General features: G+C 39.9%; 1 protein-coding gene across 1 annotated transcript in view; it reads left to right on the top strand.

The window, feature by feature from the left end:
• Nucleotides 1-16,218, top strand: part of trappc10 (trafficking protein particle complex subunit 10) — a 40,631-nt gene that overhangs the window by 4,414 nt on the left and 19,999 nt on the right. The window contains exons 2-9 of the mRNA XM_075479106.1: nt 887-968; nt 4,505-4,640; nt 12,376-12,575; nt 12,962-13,157; nt 13,617-13,728; nt 13,868-14,115; nt 14,210-14,356; nt 14,726-14,840. Of these exons, the coding sequence (XP_075335221.1) occupies nt 887-968; nt 4,505-4,640; nt 12,376-12,575; nt 12,962-13,157; nt 13,617-13,728; nt 13,868-14,115; nt 14,210-14,356; nt 14,726-14,840 (1,236 nt within the window). The remainder of the gene's footprint in view (nt 1-886; nt 969-4,504; nt 4,641-12,375; nt 12,576-12,961; nt 13,158-13,616; nt 13,729-13,867; nt 14,116-14,209; nt 14,357-14,725; nt 14,841-16,218) is intronic.

Below are 16,218 nucleotides of genomic sequence, written 5' to 3'. Positions count from 1 at the left end.
AGTGGGCTGAAATGACTCAGACTATGAATTTAAGTACTACTTCTGGACAGATGTTGTTTTAAGTTAAGGCCATCTAGGGAAATTTAAACGTTGGCTCTATTAATAAGATGACTTGTTGAGCTGTGAACAAACTTCTGAAGGAAAGGTTTATAGACGTCTATCATAACGCGTATGAAGAAATTTTAGTAATTTTGAAACACTGTTGATAATGTTTACTGGAGTTGTCAGTTTGACCACTTATTCCCAGTGTAAAGCACAGTAACAATAGAAGGCATGAAATACGGAGGCATATAAAGAAGTTTTTTTTTTTTTTTTTTTTTTTTTTTTTTTTTTTTTTTGGAAGCAGGCGTTTATTTGTCAATGAGCAGAGAACAGAAAAATAAGCACATAAAAGAATGAGAAATTCCAACAAAGTTTGAGAAGAAAAGCATCTTTTTGTTTTAGAAATAGATGGATCTTTAATGCTGAAAATGGTATTTATAGAAGTAAATTAGCAGAAGTGGACTTTACTTGTCAAATGAAGCACATCATCTAGATCCACAAAGCTTTTAGGAGAGATCAGATACAGTGGCAGTGAGCACTTTAATGACTGTCCGGCCAAAATATCAGCATTCTCTCTTGGTTTTAGTCACAACGGAAAATTGTGGCTCTGGGTTTTCTTTGGACTCTTAAGGATTTTCTTGTGTTGTATGGACAAATGTATTTCAATGTGAAGTAATACACTTCAGATTTTTGTTGTGTTGTTCAACATGTTTGCATGAAACCTCCCTTTGCATTTTGTTCTCAATTAGTCTAAGTCCTGCAGTGTTCACATTTTCAGTTTTTCATCAAATCCTTTTATTTATCATGATTTTTGTGGTTCTTTATCTTCCCCTTTTTGTTGCAGGTGCAGGAGATCAGGGCTTGTTTACATCTCTGTATACCTCATTGGCTCAACAACTTCCCAGGGAGCCAATGGAATGGAGAAGGTGAGTTCTGCGCTAAGAAATTCACAATATAAAAATATTGTAGAAAATGTCAGCATATGGAGGCATAATACTAAGCTTTTAAAATGGAACAATTATTAATAGAGAAAAGTTGTAAAGAACTAATGTAAAGAAAAGTTTACATCAGTACAGTTTGTGCAGGTAAGCAATACATGAAATGACTTTGCAGCATATTTAGTAGTAAGAATAAGGAGTATTATGTAAGGATGTACATATTCATTCATTCTGACATAAATAAAACCTATTTATAGAAAATAGAACTAGGGAAGAAACTGGTTGTTTTGGCCAAGCCATGATATGAAGCTCCCGAGATACAGCAACAGAAAAGACACGATGTTATTCAGGCCAAAGACTATTTCTTTTACCATGTTACTTTATGACACAGGTTTTTATTTAATGTTATGGTAGATAGAACTGGCAGTATATCCACTGGTCGGGGGTATGTTTTCAGTGTAAAAGCAAAAGCTTTCAGCCTGAAATTCACGAATTCATGTTGTGGAGAGGTGGACAGTATTCAAAGAACGATCCCATTAAGATTGTTTGGAGATCCAGAGCAAATTCCTCATAAATACATCATTAATCTTTGACCTTGGTGAAGGATTGGGCTTTCCGAGCACCCTTCTACTTGATGTCTACATGATGAATGGGGTTTTCATTTGTTTGTTGTGTGGAAATACTGTAGCAGACAGTGTTTCACCTTGAAATTTATGAGTAAAGTCCATCCTGGGCTTTTTCTGACATTTTTTTTGTCTTCTAGTGCCAAAAAATGGCTGGAGTTCTCAGAGGGTATGAGAAAATTCTGGTGACACATCTATTTAAATGTGTTCAGGATGAGAATATTGACTATTACCTTTAATTAGAGTTGTAGTGATGAATCAGAGTGAATAAACACAGCCCCAGAAATGGAAATTTGGGTATGTTGTTAAGTGAAGTTTATATATTTTACTTTCCGTCTTACTGTCAGCGTTTTGTAGTCAAAAAATTGTAAACATACTGTACATGTAAATTCTCTCAGATAAAGACATTGATCCTTTTAAAGGAAAAGTTCTTTTTTTTTAAAAAAAAAACCTGGACCTTGTTTCTAGATGTCTATACCTTCATTTACTCATTGATAGCATTTTGGTGTCACTCGGAGTCGTTCGGATGCTATTTAGATCATTCGAGAGCCGCGTATATATCCGCGTATATTATAATGGGAGTGAACGGGGCAAGGCCAATGCAGCCTCTAAACAAGGCACGAAACTCCTTCATTTCACCAATACTTTAATACAAATTGTCAGTACTATTGCCCTGTGAGTTCAGAGTTGCCTGTTGTTGTTATCGGGGTTTTCTACACTGGGATGACGTTATCGACGCGCCACCGCAGCAGCATCGGCTATCTTTAAGGCTCTAGCATGGTTGCCGCGTCTGCTCGCGCGAGCGGTGTTGATGACGTCACGAGTTCGTGCCCGCCACAGGACCCTATATAGTGGCGCAAGTCGTTGCGCGCCAGTAGTTGCAATTTTCTCCGTCACAGAGGTGGCGCTGCTACGTTAAGGTTACCTCTACTCTACAACCACGAAAGTGGAGAAGAAAACAATGCCGCTGTCAAGAGCAGGAATACTGTAATTAATGATACTGCTGCAGTTTTCGGATCATTTTAATTTTTTAATTCAGTTAAAAGAAGTAAAGGTCTGAAGCCCCCGGCATCAACAGAGTCTCTGCCCTCTTCTTTGCCTTCACGTATCTGTCCCGTAGCTTCTTCTACACATTCTTACAGAACTCTCCCTCTTTCCCCAAAGTTCTGCCCATCTCTGTCCATCAGTTTGGGGAGTTAACGTGGTCCCTGTGCTGTTTCACTGCAGTTTCGTACAGCTGCCTGTACAAACGCACCTCCTCACTGAGCCTGGTCTCACATCGGTCCATCCGGTTCGTTATGCTCGGCGCCGCCAAGTTACAAAAATCGACTGGTGCACGACAACGTGCTGCGCCGTCTTTTCAAGGCAAGCGCCATGCCTGAAACGTCATTTTGACGTCACGGTGCGACACCGCCGTGACAGACGCGGCAACCATGCTACCGCCTTTACACGATATTTGCTACTGCTGCTGGTAACATGGTTCTTATTGCGCATTTCCCCTGCAGGCGTTGGCTGGGTCTTCCAATTTACTTTAGGGACACAGAAAAAGACTACCACAGCCTGGTTTATCAATGCAGCAAAATCCTCTGCCGTAGGGAGACAGTCAGTTCTGGAGACATCCAGACGTGTATATCCTGGCATTCCTCCTCTGTTGGCATAGGTAAACATCGTCCACAGTTAGCATCGATTCGCAGACCATGCAGCAGTCTGTTGTTATCTGGCCAGCTGTTCCTCTCTCTGCGTCTACATCCTCCTTTCTAGGAGCTCCTCATCTGTGTACTAGGGCTCAAAACGGTAAGGACGTCCATCGTATTTAAAGTCGTCCACATCCTCAAAATCCGATAAATATTCTGCCATGTTGCACAAAACTAGCAGTACCAAACTCCGTGTAAAGATAGCTGACCGCCACAGAGCACGGAGTGAATGAACTGTGCTGCAGTTGCGCGTGTCGATGACATCATCTCAGGACATCCCCAATAACCACAACCGGCAACTCTGAACTCACAGGGCAATAGTACTGGCGATGGTGAAATGAAGGAGTTTCGTTCCTGATTTAGATGCTGCATTGGCCTTGCCCTGTTCACTTGCGTTCTAATATACGCGGCTCTCGATTGATCTAAATAGGCTCCGAACGACTCCGAGTGACACCAAAATGTTATCAATGAGTAAATTAACGTATATACAGCTAGAAATAAGGTGCAGGTTTAAAAAAAAAAACTGAACTTTCCCTTTTAATAAGAGAAACAACTATGGTAACAATAAACTCAATTTTCTTTCAACCCTATGACAGATGGTCCATCAGCTTTCCGCACAACCTTGCTGTCAAGCTGAGATCCTTATGATCTAACTGATGGAAATAATTGTACATTATGGTGTCGTTGTGCTGTTATAAAATTTAAATTAAAAGTGCTCTGATTTTGTCTTCCATTTAATTGCTCGCAACTATAATCCTCTACGGGTATCTGTTAATAGGCAATTCAGATATCATTTTACTTTGACAATGCCATGGATAGGCATTTTAGGTATATTTAACTTGAATGGAAAGAGGTTAAAAACTCTAACGCCAATCCTCAGAAATAACTCTTGGTCCAGTAAAATACTCATGTTTATTGTGGAATTTATGGGGCTGATTGTTGTGTTTTAAATTACGCTTAAAATGATAGAAAGCAGGCATACCTTGTCATTAAGTAATATAAAATTACTTAAAGGAGAAGTTCGGTTTCTCCAATAATCTAAATATCCTCTGAAGGATGCCGACTTTCACCAAACTGTTATCGGTGAGTAGATGAACGTATTTTATACCAGAAATAAAGTCCAGGTTAAAAAAAAAAAAAAAAACTAACTTTCCCTTTAATTTCACAGAGAAGAATGTTGTAACCCTCTACCTTGTCTTCTGTGCAGGACTTATGGCCGTGCACCAAAAATGATCCACTTAGAAGCTAATTTTGTCCAGTTTAAAGAGGAGCTCCTCCCCAAGGACGGCAACAAGGCTCTTCTCACCTTCCCCTTCCTCCACATCTATTGGACGGACTGCTGTGTGAGTAGATTAAAAACACGCAGGCACACACACACACACACACACACACAGTAACACTCAGATAACCCAAATCACGGATGTGTATTATCCTAAAGTTTCTTTGAGGGTATTCTTGTCTGATTGACGATCTTTAAATCCACAGAAATGCATGAAATTAATACTCCCTCTTTCACCTGACAAATAACACAATTATATATTGCAGTTACTTTGTTAAGAGTTGGATGATATATCATTAGTGTAAGCAAATTAGACATGGGTTTAATCACCTGCTCCTCTGTGAACACTTATTACAACTTGTCATACAGCTATTACAGCTAATATTGAAGGGTATTTGTGCAACTAGGGGGCCGAAAGCAGTATTGTCCCCAGTTTGTTTGGCAGAGCAAAGCCCCTAAGCAGAGATGACAAGGTTGTTAACTGCCAACCGCTATAAAATTTGCATGTAAATTGTTCGGTATTCCAAGGGCATCGCAGCCTTTTTGCCAACAGCTGATTGTGGATCCAGGACAATTAAAGGGTAGACAAGGGTCCTGCAGATCCAAAAGTGAGCAAAGTCTCTAGTATTCATTTTGTGTCTGAAAATACAAAACTCTGATCCCATGTAAGACTTTATCTTTTGTAACGACAGAAAGGGTACAATCTAAAGATTTGTATGCATTACAGATTTTCTTTAGTAGGAACACTATGCTTCTCATTGGTATGTCAAGCTATGCAGTTTCACTTAGAAATGTCTAATGTTCATTGTGAAAAATATAGGGATCTGGTAATATCTCAGCATGTAGCACATATAAATGTTATGACATAACTGTTAGACTAAGCTTGGATGGCAGTACGTTTTCAGTAGTTTTTTTTTCTGTTAAATGTGGCAGGTTATAAAGTATAACTGGTCATGAACTCTACTACATATAAAGCCCAGTGAAACTAATGTAATGACTTATCTGCTGATATTATCAAATAGGCAGAGTATCTCTTAACTATAGTTTTGCCTCCTAAATGTGCATGTATGTGTGCAAAAGTTGACAAAGTGTTCCAAATTGTAAAACATTTTAAAAGATGTTTTTATGGAACAGGAAAGATCATTTTTACATCGATGATGTGGAAAAAAGTTAAGTTCTCATCTGTTTGTGTTTTTCACTTGGCTTTTCCTCTTTTGGGAACCTGCAGTCACCAGCCTTAACCAAACTTGACATCTAGGATTTTAAGGAATGTACAGAGAAAGCAGGCTGTAGAAAAATGATAAAGGAAGCAGGAAACTACTGCTGCTGAATAAGCAGCTTAGTTTGAGGAAGTGCTGTCATCATCTTGTGGCTCATGACATTTCCCAACAACTTGGGAGTAATGAGCCTGTGTGTATATGATATGGACACACCAGCGCCTGTGCAGTACTGCAGTAATACAGTGCACATGAAGGATGTCTGCTTTTATTAAACTGAGAGGTTGTCATATGTGTAGTTGTAGTAGTACTGTTATGGTTGAAAAGAGAGAATGGAATCATAGTTTCAGTATGCCAGGCTTTTTAACCACATTTAGACTTAATGGTGCTGAGGGTTGAAATGCACCTTTCTGGGTTGCCCATGTCACTGGGCTGGTTAAAAATAGGCTCAAGTTTGTTTCAACCATACAGGTTGGTTTGAAAACACCATTAAACTGTTAAATCTTTGATGAGACTGAAGAGTGGGAATCAATGCCTCCCACTCAAAATACAAGCTTGTTTTGTTCAAAGCTACATAACTTTTTGCAAATGTAATCAACTGAAATAATTTGTCTGCACTTGGGACTGATAAAACTTTTATATGCAGTTTATTTGAATGGATAAATTTGTGCACAAACATGCACACTGATGAGCAAAAAATGTTTCAGCCAAAGTACTGTACTTATAGGTTGTATTACATTTATAGGTTTCTGTAACAAGTTCAGTGTCGCCAACGGTTAACTACACAGTCCATGATGTGACAGCTGCAGCAACAGAAGGCACATCTTTTTTAAGGTGGTTGCAAATGGTGAATGCCATGAAATTTACATGGATTCATCACCATTGTCCCAATAAACAGATCTATATGATTAAAAGCTTTCAACGCTATAAACCCACCCACTGAACAGGAAGTGATCTATTTTATTATTTGACTTTGACTCAAGATACTACTTTACTAAATGTATGTATATTCACCATATACATTCATGGCTAATTTTGATGCTTTGCTATTTAACAGGAAGTCATTATAACTGCCACATAAAACATCTATTCTTCACTAAAATGTTTAACTAAATATTCTCATATCACTAAAGTTTCACCCACTTGTACCAGGAAATCGCCATGAGACAGGAAGTTGCTTTAACTCTGTAGTGCATTGTCCAACAATACTCATATTTTGCATGATTGGCAACAGTCCCAGACTGAACACATTTGCACATCCATATCTACTTATGATCACAGCTCCACCTGATGACTACTCAGAGGAAGCCATTTATACTTATTTCAAGTGTTGTTTGAATGAAGTGGGGGGTGAACGCCTCATTGCAGCGTTAGCCAGGGCACCTCCGTTGCGACGTAGGCTGGAGCGCAGCCAAGGTGCTAAGACCGTTCATCGCTGCTTGTAATTTCAACTTTAGGTTGATGCTCTAGTGGTAGTTTCGTACAATTGTGTTGTTGTTCTCTAAGAACTCTTAAGTCGTCCCCTCTATGGTTTCACTTACGCCTACTTATATCGCTAATGCTGTAATTCAGTGAAATTGACAAACTGCTGTGATTGGATTGGTGTGCTGCCAAGCAGTGATTGGCTGCCTTTGGCATAGGCTGGACAAATGACATTTTGGAAGTGGCATGATGGTAGCCTTAGCACCGTCGCCTCAGAGCGAGAGGATTCCTGGTTCAAATCCCAGCTAAGGCCTCTCTGTGTGGAGTTTGCATGTTCTCCCCGTGTAATCGTGGGGTACTCACAGGTACTCTGTCCTCCTACCACTGCATGCATGTCAGATAACTGGTAACTCTAAATTGACCCTAGGAGTGAGCGTGGCAAGTTGTTTGTCTGAATGTGGGCCTGTGTGGACTGGCGACCTGTCCAGGGCGTACCCTGCCTCTCACCCAATGACAGCTAGGATAGGCTCCAGCCTCCCGCTACCCTGAGTTGAATTGATTGATTTAGTAGCAGTTCAATGAAGTGTCTTTCTTTTGTCAGATAATGGCGAAGCTTATGTGTTGAACCGCTGGTAGTTTATATAGCCCCCATAGCATTCGGCCAACATTGCCTACCTATAGGTACTCACCGATCCGCATTCACCTAGTCACGTCACCAAACAAAGCTATACTATGAGCCGATATGCTTTACTCTACTTACATCCTTGACACTCTTGAATGAAATATTTTAGAAAAATGACAACCATGGTCTGACAAAAAAATAATAATCGAAGAAATAAATAGAGAAATAGTCTGTCCTGCTCCACTGTACACTTGGTATCAGACCAGGTGGATCTTGGCTGCATGACATGTCAGCAGTCTAAGCAAGCAATTTTTATGTGGGGTGACAAAGCTTTAATACTATTGTTTCTACTAGGTACTCGTTTAACGTTCATGAGCCCCACATTCACACTGAATCACAAATAAAGAATAAAAACAAACTTTGTGGAGGGAGGAGCAAGCAGGCAACGGAGTAGGCAGCACAAGCAACATGCTCTGCTGAATTTCGGGTTAAAAGTTCTTTTTTGGCACCTTATACCAATAGAACAATGCGACACATCGCCTGAGTTATTATTTTCTTTCATTAGAAGTCACTTTTATTGTGATACCGTAGCGCAAATGACCTAAAATTTGCGAAAATTCGAGTTCACCGAAAGAGCCTCCGCAACTAGGCCTAAAGCTTCAAGGTCAAGTGATTCACCACCCAGGTGTAGCACACCCCAACCCGATGACCAAATGGACGTCGCGGACCTAAAGGCAGAAATCCTCACGGCGTTGAAAACAGAAATCGCTATGCTGCTCAGGTCGAACTTAAAACCGCTCTGGCTGAAGATTTTTAAAAATAACCAATCCGAGCTGCAGGCAGTAAAGACGGAGCTAGCAAACAATACAGCTGCGATTGGCTCCAATGTGGAGACGATGAAAACAACAGTGTCGCAAATGGAGCAACATCCGGATATTAAACGTCCCAAAGATCCCAGACTCAAGCACACCGACAGCTGTCTCCAAACTACTAAGAGAGGTGCTGAAAATGGATAAAGACGTTCTGATCGACCGATCTCACCGAGGTCTACAGCCGAGAAGCCAAGACGACAAACCCCGGGTCATCGTGGCGAAGGTCCACTACTAACAAGATTGTGCTGACATCCTCCGTCGTGCCAGGGAGTCCGGACCGCTCCAGTTCAGAGGGACCGACATCTCCATCATCCCGGACTATCCCCCGAGCGTCAGATCCAGGCCAGATCCACCTTCAACGAGGTGAGACGACTACTTCGCGGACGAGACGGTGTTAAATACGTTCTTCTCTACCCAGCACGGCTCCGGATAACATATAACGGAACTGAGAAACGGTTTCAAAACCCAGGAGAAGCCATGGCCTACATGAAAACCAGAATCCTACCAGACTCTTCAAAAGACTGACGATGATTCAAAATGAATGAGAACAGCTGAATTCTACATTTGAATAAGGTTGGTGCTCCCCACTCTGTCACCTAAAAACACATCACCTGGACTAATACACTCTACAGAGCCATAAGGCTCCAGACTGTTCTAGATGAAGAAATACAGCGCACCTATGGAATCAAAACTGCTGTTTTTCATTTTATTATTTTTTTTACAACAGATATAATAAACTGACTGGTCAGAATACTGCAGTGTGTCTATTATCATCATTATTCCCCTTTATATCTATGCTCAATGCTTAGACAATAGAAGAAATAAATAATGAATGAAAATTCAAGGGTACCTGGGTTTACAATCAATTCAGTTAAATTTACACGATTCCTCTTCAATCTGTTTACAACATACAGTTATCCAGTTCAAGGTTATGCATCACCCTCATTGCTTTAAAGTGAGACTAGCAAAGTTCACACCTAGCGTTCATCCCATTTGTGATCGATACAGGCAAATGCCAGCCACCCTCTCACATATTTTCTGGTTTTGTTCAAAACTAGACAATTTGTGGTAGTCAATATTTAAAACTTTTTCAGATGTTTTACAAGCACCTATGGAACCTTCTGCCATTACTGCAATAATTGGAATAACTCCTGATGACCTGATGATATTGCTTAAGTGGAAGGAGAAACTTCCCCCAACCTTTAAGATGTGGATCAATGACCTTCTACATCATTTGGTATTAGAGAAGATACGTTATTCTACAAGAGGAAGTATTAAAAAACTTTTATTCTACATGGAAACCCTTTAAGTTTTATAGAGAAATTAGATGCTGCGAATATTAATATTCCATATGAATGACCCTGTATTGTGTATAATTGGGAACCCATAAGGACCAGTTACTTATTGTTTTTTTTGTTTGATTGTTTTAATTATTATTATTTACTTGTGTACCATGCTGTCTTGTTTTAATTTTTTTTTTAATTACGATTATTTATTACATATATATTTTTGAATATGTATTTTTGATATGTACGTGATGCATGTAATACAAGTGTTTGCATACGGGCCCAATAAATGTCAGGTTGTCAAATGGTACAGTAATATTGTTGCAGGGATTGGGCTCTGTTGGAGCGAGGGGGAGAGGAGTCATGTGGATGTTTATATTTGTATTATTTCTGACCATCTATGCTTCTGAATTTATGTACTATGTACACTGTTTTTGTATAAACATCAATAAAAAGATTAAGTGCAACAAAAAAAATAAAGAACTTTGTGGTTTTAATGATAGCTTGGCCGGCCCTACAGGTGGCCTTTCAATATGGCGGACTTACAAATTTGCAGTTACTGCAACAACCCTCTCGGCAACAGGACATTTTTATTTTTAGCTAAATTATCATGTGAATAAAGTAAATGGGCCATACTGGTTAATTTAGAATACCTCAATTTTCACCCTGTTTTAAATCGGTGATTAGAGTTAAGCTATAGCACTTCCCTAACCTGTTGATTCCCCATACATTTTGACTAACTAACTGTCAAAGCAGCCCGTGGCCAACAGAACGTGTCTTGGGGTTGCGTGATTTTTCTTTTTGTTTGTTTGTTTTTGGTAGTAATACATTTTAACACATGGAATACCGGCGGTTTTTACAGAATTATGTCGTAGAATCCCAGCGTGCTAAACCATTTTTTTTGACGTTTTTTGTACAGTCACAGCATATTATGTGATAGGGCCACTGAAACATGTTATGGCTCGTTTGAAAGCTGAGACTTTAAACTCTTTGTGGGTCAAAACTGCGTGTTTCTAGGTGCCGCCATTAGCGAGATATCCTTAGCTAAACCAAGGCGGGTATCCACCAAAATCAACGACAAACTGAGATATCGGGGCTTTTGTGAAATGTGCGCTCTTTCAGCCTGTCGCACTTTAGATACTTACATATCCGGGTCAGAGGATTTGCGTCGTGTCGCATGTTGCAAAGCTAACCTGTTCATAAGACCGCCTCCTTAGACTTGTCGCGTGTCTTCTTCTCCTTCTTGTTGTTTGTTTATGTTACTTTACCGCCACCCTCTGGAAACCGACACGTGCGATTGGACAAAATGCGGAAATGCACAACAATCAATGCAGCGTTATCAAAATTGTTCTTGAGTTGACGCAAAGCCATTGCCGTAATGATCAAAATGTCCAGATGATGACACCAGTTTTTGACTGCCATCTATGTCAGTTCTGTTCATCACATAATTACAAAAACCACACGAGAATGTGCATTAGAATGTATAGATTCAGAATCCATAAAAAAAAACGTATTTTTACCATGTGGGAGCCAACGCATGGGCAGTAAAAACGTAGTTTTACGTGACTTGGGAGTCAATGTGTTAATAAACTAGGATATTTAAATTCAATGAGATATCATGATTTTTGGGGACTTTACTGTTTAATTATAATTTTAGTTTTCAAACACCAGTATACAAAATAATGGGGGTGCGGTTGCTCCACTTGCTCCATTGCTCAAGCACTTTTGGTCATAACTTTATGACCATTTGGCTTTTACTGAGTAGGTCTTCATCATGCTGACAAAAGAGCTCTGACCAGTCAGGATGAGGCCAAAGAACACATGAGGGTGTCCTGGAGTGTCCGGTACCAAGAATATCAAAATATATTTTTTATAGCTATCGCTTTTTGTCAGGTGGAGTCAGTGGATTTCCACAGTGCTTCCCACAGATGCCATCATATACCAAAAGACTGGTGTCTGAATGAACACCTCAGACTCTTGTAATGTTATGATTACAATTAATTGAACTCCAATTGGCTTGAATTGGACTGCATTATTGAAGTGCCTTGAGATTACATGTGTTGTAATTTAGCACTGTATAAATAAAACTGAACTGAATTTAATTTAATCCCACACTCCATAATGTTGAGATCAGAGCTATGTGGCGTTCATGCCATCTGTTGCAGGACTCCTTGTCCTTGATGTGGCTGAAAATAGTTCTGTATGTCTGATTTGTCCATTTCGGGGTTGTCGTCATGCTGTAGAATAAATTTCGAACAGCTTTGACACCTCCTTGGGGCTTTTGTGCGATCCATTAATCTAAACAACTCAAGTGTTTTGCACAATACTTTAAATATGAATATAATTGGAAAGCTGAATGATCATTTTTGTTTTATTTTAGGACACAGAGGTATATAAGGGCTCGGTGAAGGAGGACATGATGCGTTGGCAAAACAATCTGCGGACCCATGGCTCAGCAGACTGGGTTATCATCGTTGTGGAGACCAATGACACAAAGAAGAAGAACAAGACGAACATCCTGCCTCGGTCTTCCATCGTGGACAAAATCCGTAGTGACTTTTGCAACAAGCAGAATGACAGGTTAAGAGACTTCTCCCTTTTGAACAAGTTTAATAAAAAAGAATTGATAGAATTGGCATTGGATGATAAGAAATGGTAACGGACTAACTTCGTTCACAAGCCATTGTTAGTCCTCAGTTCCTTCTTTTGCTGAACCAACAGTAAAAAGAGATTGTTTTGCCTCTGTACAGGATGATGTGGAATGTAGTGCTGAAATAACTGTTTGAATCCCAAGTTAGTTTCCCAAGGAATTTTTAGAAAGATGAAATTTACTCAAATTGCTTTTAAAAAATATCTGAATTTGTAATTGGAAATGAAAATGAAAATGCTTTCCTTTTCATGTATTCTCGCATCAGGCAGGTATTTAACTTCACTGCGTAAATGAAGGTTATTGTCCTGTGATCTAGGTGTGTGGTTCTGTCAGATCCTTTGAAGGACTCGTCTCGGTCGCTGGAATCCTGGAATTCCTTGCTGCTGAAGCTGAGAACTCTCCTCCTCATGTCGTTCACCAAGAACCTGGGCCGCTTCGAAGATGACATGCGTACGCTCCGAGAGAAACGTACCCAGCCTGGCTGGAGTTTCTGTGAATATTTCATGGTTCAGGTACTTAGAAACGAAAAAGAAAGCACAGACTCGTTCACAAGCCATTGTTAGTCCTCAGTTCCTTCTTTTGCTGAACCAACAGTAAAAAGAGATTGTTTTGCCTCTGTACAGGATGATGTGGAATGAGATAATATTTAGTGCTACTGACATTTCATGGTTCAGGTACTTAGAAACAAAAAAGAAAGCACAGACAGGTGGGTGCTGATTTGGGGAATTGGATTGTGTGCAGAAAGTGACGTAGACAGTAGGCTAAAACGATACCTTTCATCTGACTATATATTTTATTTCCACTGTGTCTTTGAGGATGGTTTCATTAAACTTGATTTGGATGGGGAAAAAAAATTCAACACTTTGATAAAGAACTTTTTGTTGTTCTATTTCCTCTCTGCGTCTGTTTTCAGTCTTGCTTACATTCAGTTACAGTTCAATTTTGTCTTTTGTATGTCTGTGATTGTACAGGAGGAGCTGGCCTTTGTTTTTGAGATGCTGCAGCAGTTTGAGGATGCCTTAGTCCAGTATGATGAACTAGATGCTCTTTTTACTCAATACGTCCTTAACTTTGGAGCTGGAGGTATGTAATCTCCACTCTATGGCTAGTTTCAGTATACCTGTCTTCTTCATTAACATAAGCATATGTACACGTGTTTTTCTCTTTCAAGATCACAACTATGCTCTAGTTTTAGTATTGACGAGTTTGCTTCTGTTCTCAGATACGGCCAACTGGCTCGGCTCATTCTGCGCCCCTGTGCGTAACTGGAGCGGCTTGCTGCTACGGCGACCAATTGACATGGAAAAGAGGGATAGCATTCAGCGTGGAGAGGCCAGCTTGTTAGACCTGAGGAGCTACCTGTTCTCTCGCCAGTGCACTTTACTCATCTTCCTGCAGAGACCCTGGGAAGTCACTCAGAGAGCCTTAGAGCTGCTCCACAACTGTGTCCAGGAGCTATGTCTGCTGGAGGTGCACAGGACTCACAGATTGCTTTTTTCATATACTTTAGAAAATATGTCCTGTGCCACTAATTCGAATATCTTTTGTGCTTTTTGTTGTTGAGGTTTCGGTCGTTCATGGAGCGCTGGACTGTTGGGTTTTTCTCAGCTGCTTAGAAGTTCTGCACAGGATCGAAGGCTGCTGTGATCAGGCCCAGTTAGCTGCAAATTGCTCCCATACTGTTGGCCTCTGGGCCTACGCTACTGACAAGGTTAGTCCTTTTTGGCTTTGATCACTTGTACACCTTCAATACACCATAGGAATAAGAAACCTTGTAATTGGCCTTGATTTCACATATTTTTCATCTTAATGTTGTAAAGGGATTTTTAGGAAGTGCCTGATCATCTGTGTCCACCAACTTGTTTGTATTACTCTTCACTTTGTTCATACAAGAAATACAAGTCAACTATTGATATTTATAGTCGGAGCTGTTTCCATCGTAAACGTTTGTGTACATTTCTAATGATACAAGGATGAAGGATAACTAAGGGTAATTTTCTTTTCGTTTCACTCGATTATTAAAACAGCAGAGAGATAATAGATATTTGTTGTTCTTACCTTTGTCTTCTGCCTTCTCTAGCTTAAGTCTCTTGGGGAACTCTGTGGTCTAGTGTCAGAGAACGGGCCCACATCTGAGGACCTGAACAGGACGGTGGATCTGCTGGCGGGACTGGGTGATGAGAGGCCTGAGACTGGTGAGCATATATATATAGAATAGAATAGAATAGAATAGAATAGAATAGAAAAATACTTTATTCATCGCCCAATGGGGGAAATTCAAATTAGTCAAGTAGCTCAAAAAAAAAAAAAAATATATATATATATATATATATATATATATTATAAATATTTACAATGATTGTCTATTAACAACAACAATAATAATACAAATTCTAGTAAAAAATACTACTACTAACTAATAATAATAATAAATGACTAAATAAACAAATAAATTTAATTTGAGAAGAACTCAGCAGTCACTGTTATAAAGCCTTATGGCTGTGGGAACAAAGGACCTTCTGAACCTCTCAGTCCTGCAGCGCAGAGAGATGAGCCTCTCACTGCAGCTGCTCCTCTGTCCTGTCAGGATGCTGTGGAGAGGATGTTTATTTTTCTTCAAATCAGAATACAATTTCCTCCTCATCTGTTGCTCCACCACAGCACTGAGAGGGTCCAGCCTTCTGCCTACAACAGAACCAGCCTTTTACACCAGTTTGTCCAGGCGCCTACAGTTTCTGTCTGTAGTGCAACTCCCCCAGCAGACAACAGTGCACTCTCAATGATAGTGTGATAAAACATGCACATCATGTCACTGCAGACATTGAAGGACCTGAGCCGTCTCAGGAAAGAGAGACGGCTCTGGCCCTTCCTGTACACTGCTTCTATGTTGGCAGACCACTCCAGTTTATTATCCAGCACCACCCCCAGGTATCTGCAGGTCTGAACAGTCTCTATCTCCCCTCCATTAATGCAGACTGACTGGTATGGGGTTTTGGATCTCCTGAGGTCCACCACCAGCTCTTTGGTTTTGGTGGTGTTCAGGAGCAAACAGTTATTTTTGCTCCAGTCAGTAAAGGCCTCCACAAGGTCCCTGTACTCCTTCTCCTGTCCACCGCGCACACTTGCCACAACAGCCGTATCATCAGAATACTTCTGTATAGATCTTTAATTTTCAAAATAAACTGGATGTCTGTCTGGTTCTTCTACAACAGTAATGTGTTTTTTGCACTTCCTATCTTTTAAATTTTTTTTTCCCCCATATTTCCCATTTTCTGCCTCAAATATACCTTATATATATGGTTTGTTCAGTTTATTTATATAGCCAATTAATAATAATAATAATAATAATAATAGGAATAACAATAAGAATGTACAGTTTGTACAGCACTTTTTTTTAACAATATTACAAAAAGGGATAAGGTGTGTTAGGTCACCAAAACGCAATAATGAAAGGTCTGATAAATGTATCAAAAATTGCTAAAGGCTTACACAAACAGAAAAGTTTTAAAGAGGGATTTGAAGGTGGCTACAGACCACAGTTAACTTGGATTATAAGTATTGGCACATGCAGAA

The sequence above is a fragment of the Odontesthes bonariensis genome, chromosome 12, assembly GCF_027942865.1.
Source record: "Odontesthes bonariensis isolate fOdoBon6 chromosome 12, fOdoBon6.hap1, whole genome shotgun sequence".
In the NCBI taxonomy this organism is placed as follows: Eukaryota; Metazoa; Chordata; class Actinopteri; order Atheriniformes; family Atherinopsidae; genus Odontesthes; species Odontesthes bonariensis.
The sequence above is the reverse complement of the archived record's forward strand: the minus strand, read 5'-3'. Positions and strand labels throughout refer to the sequence as shown.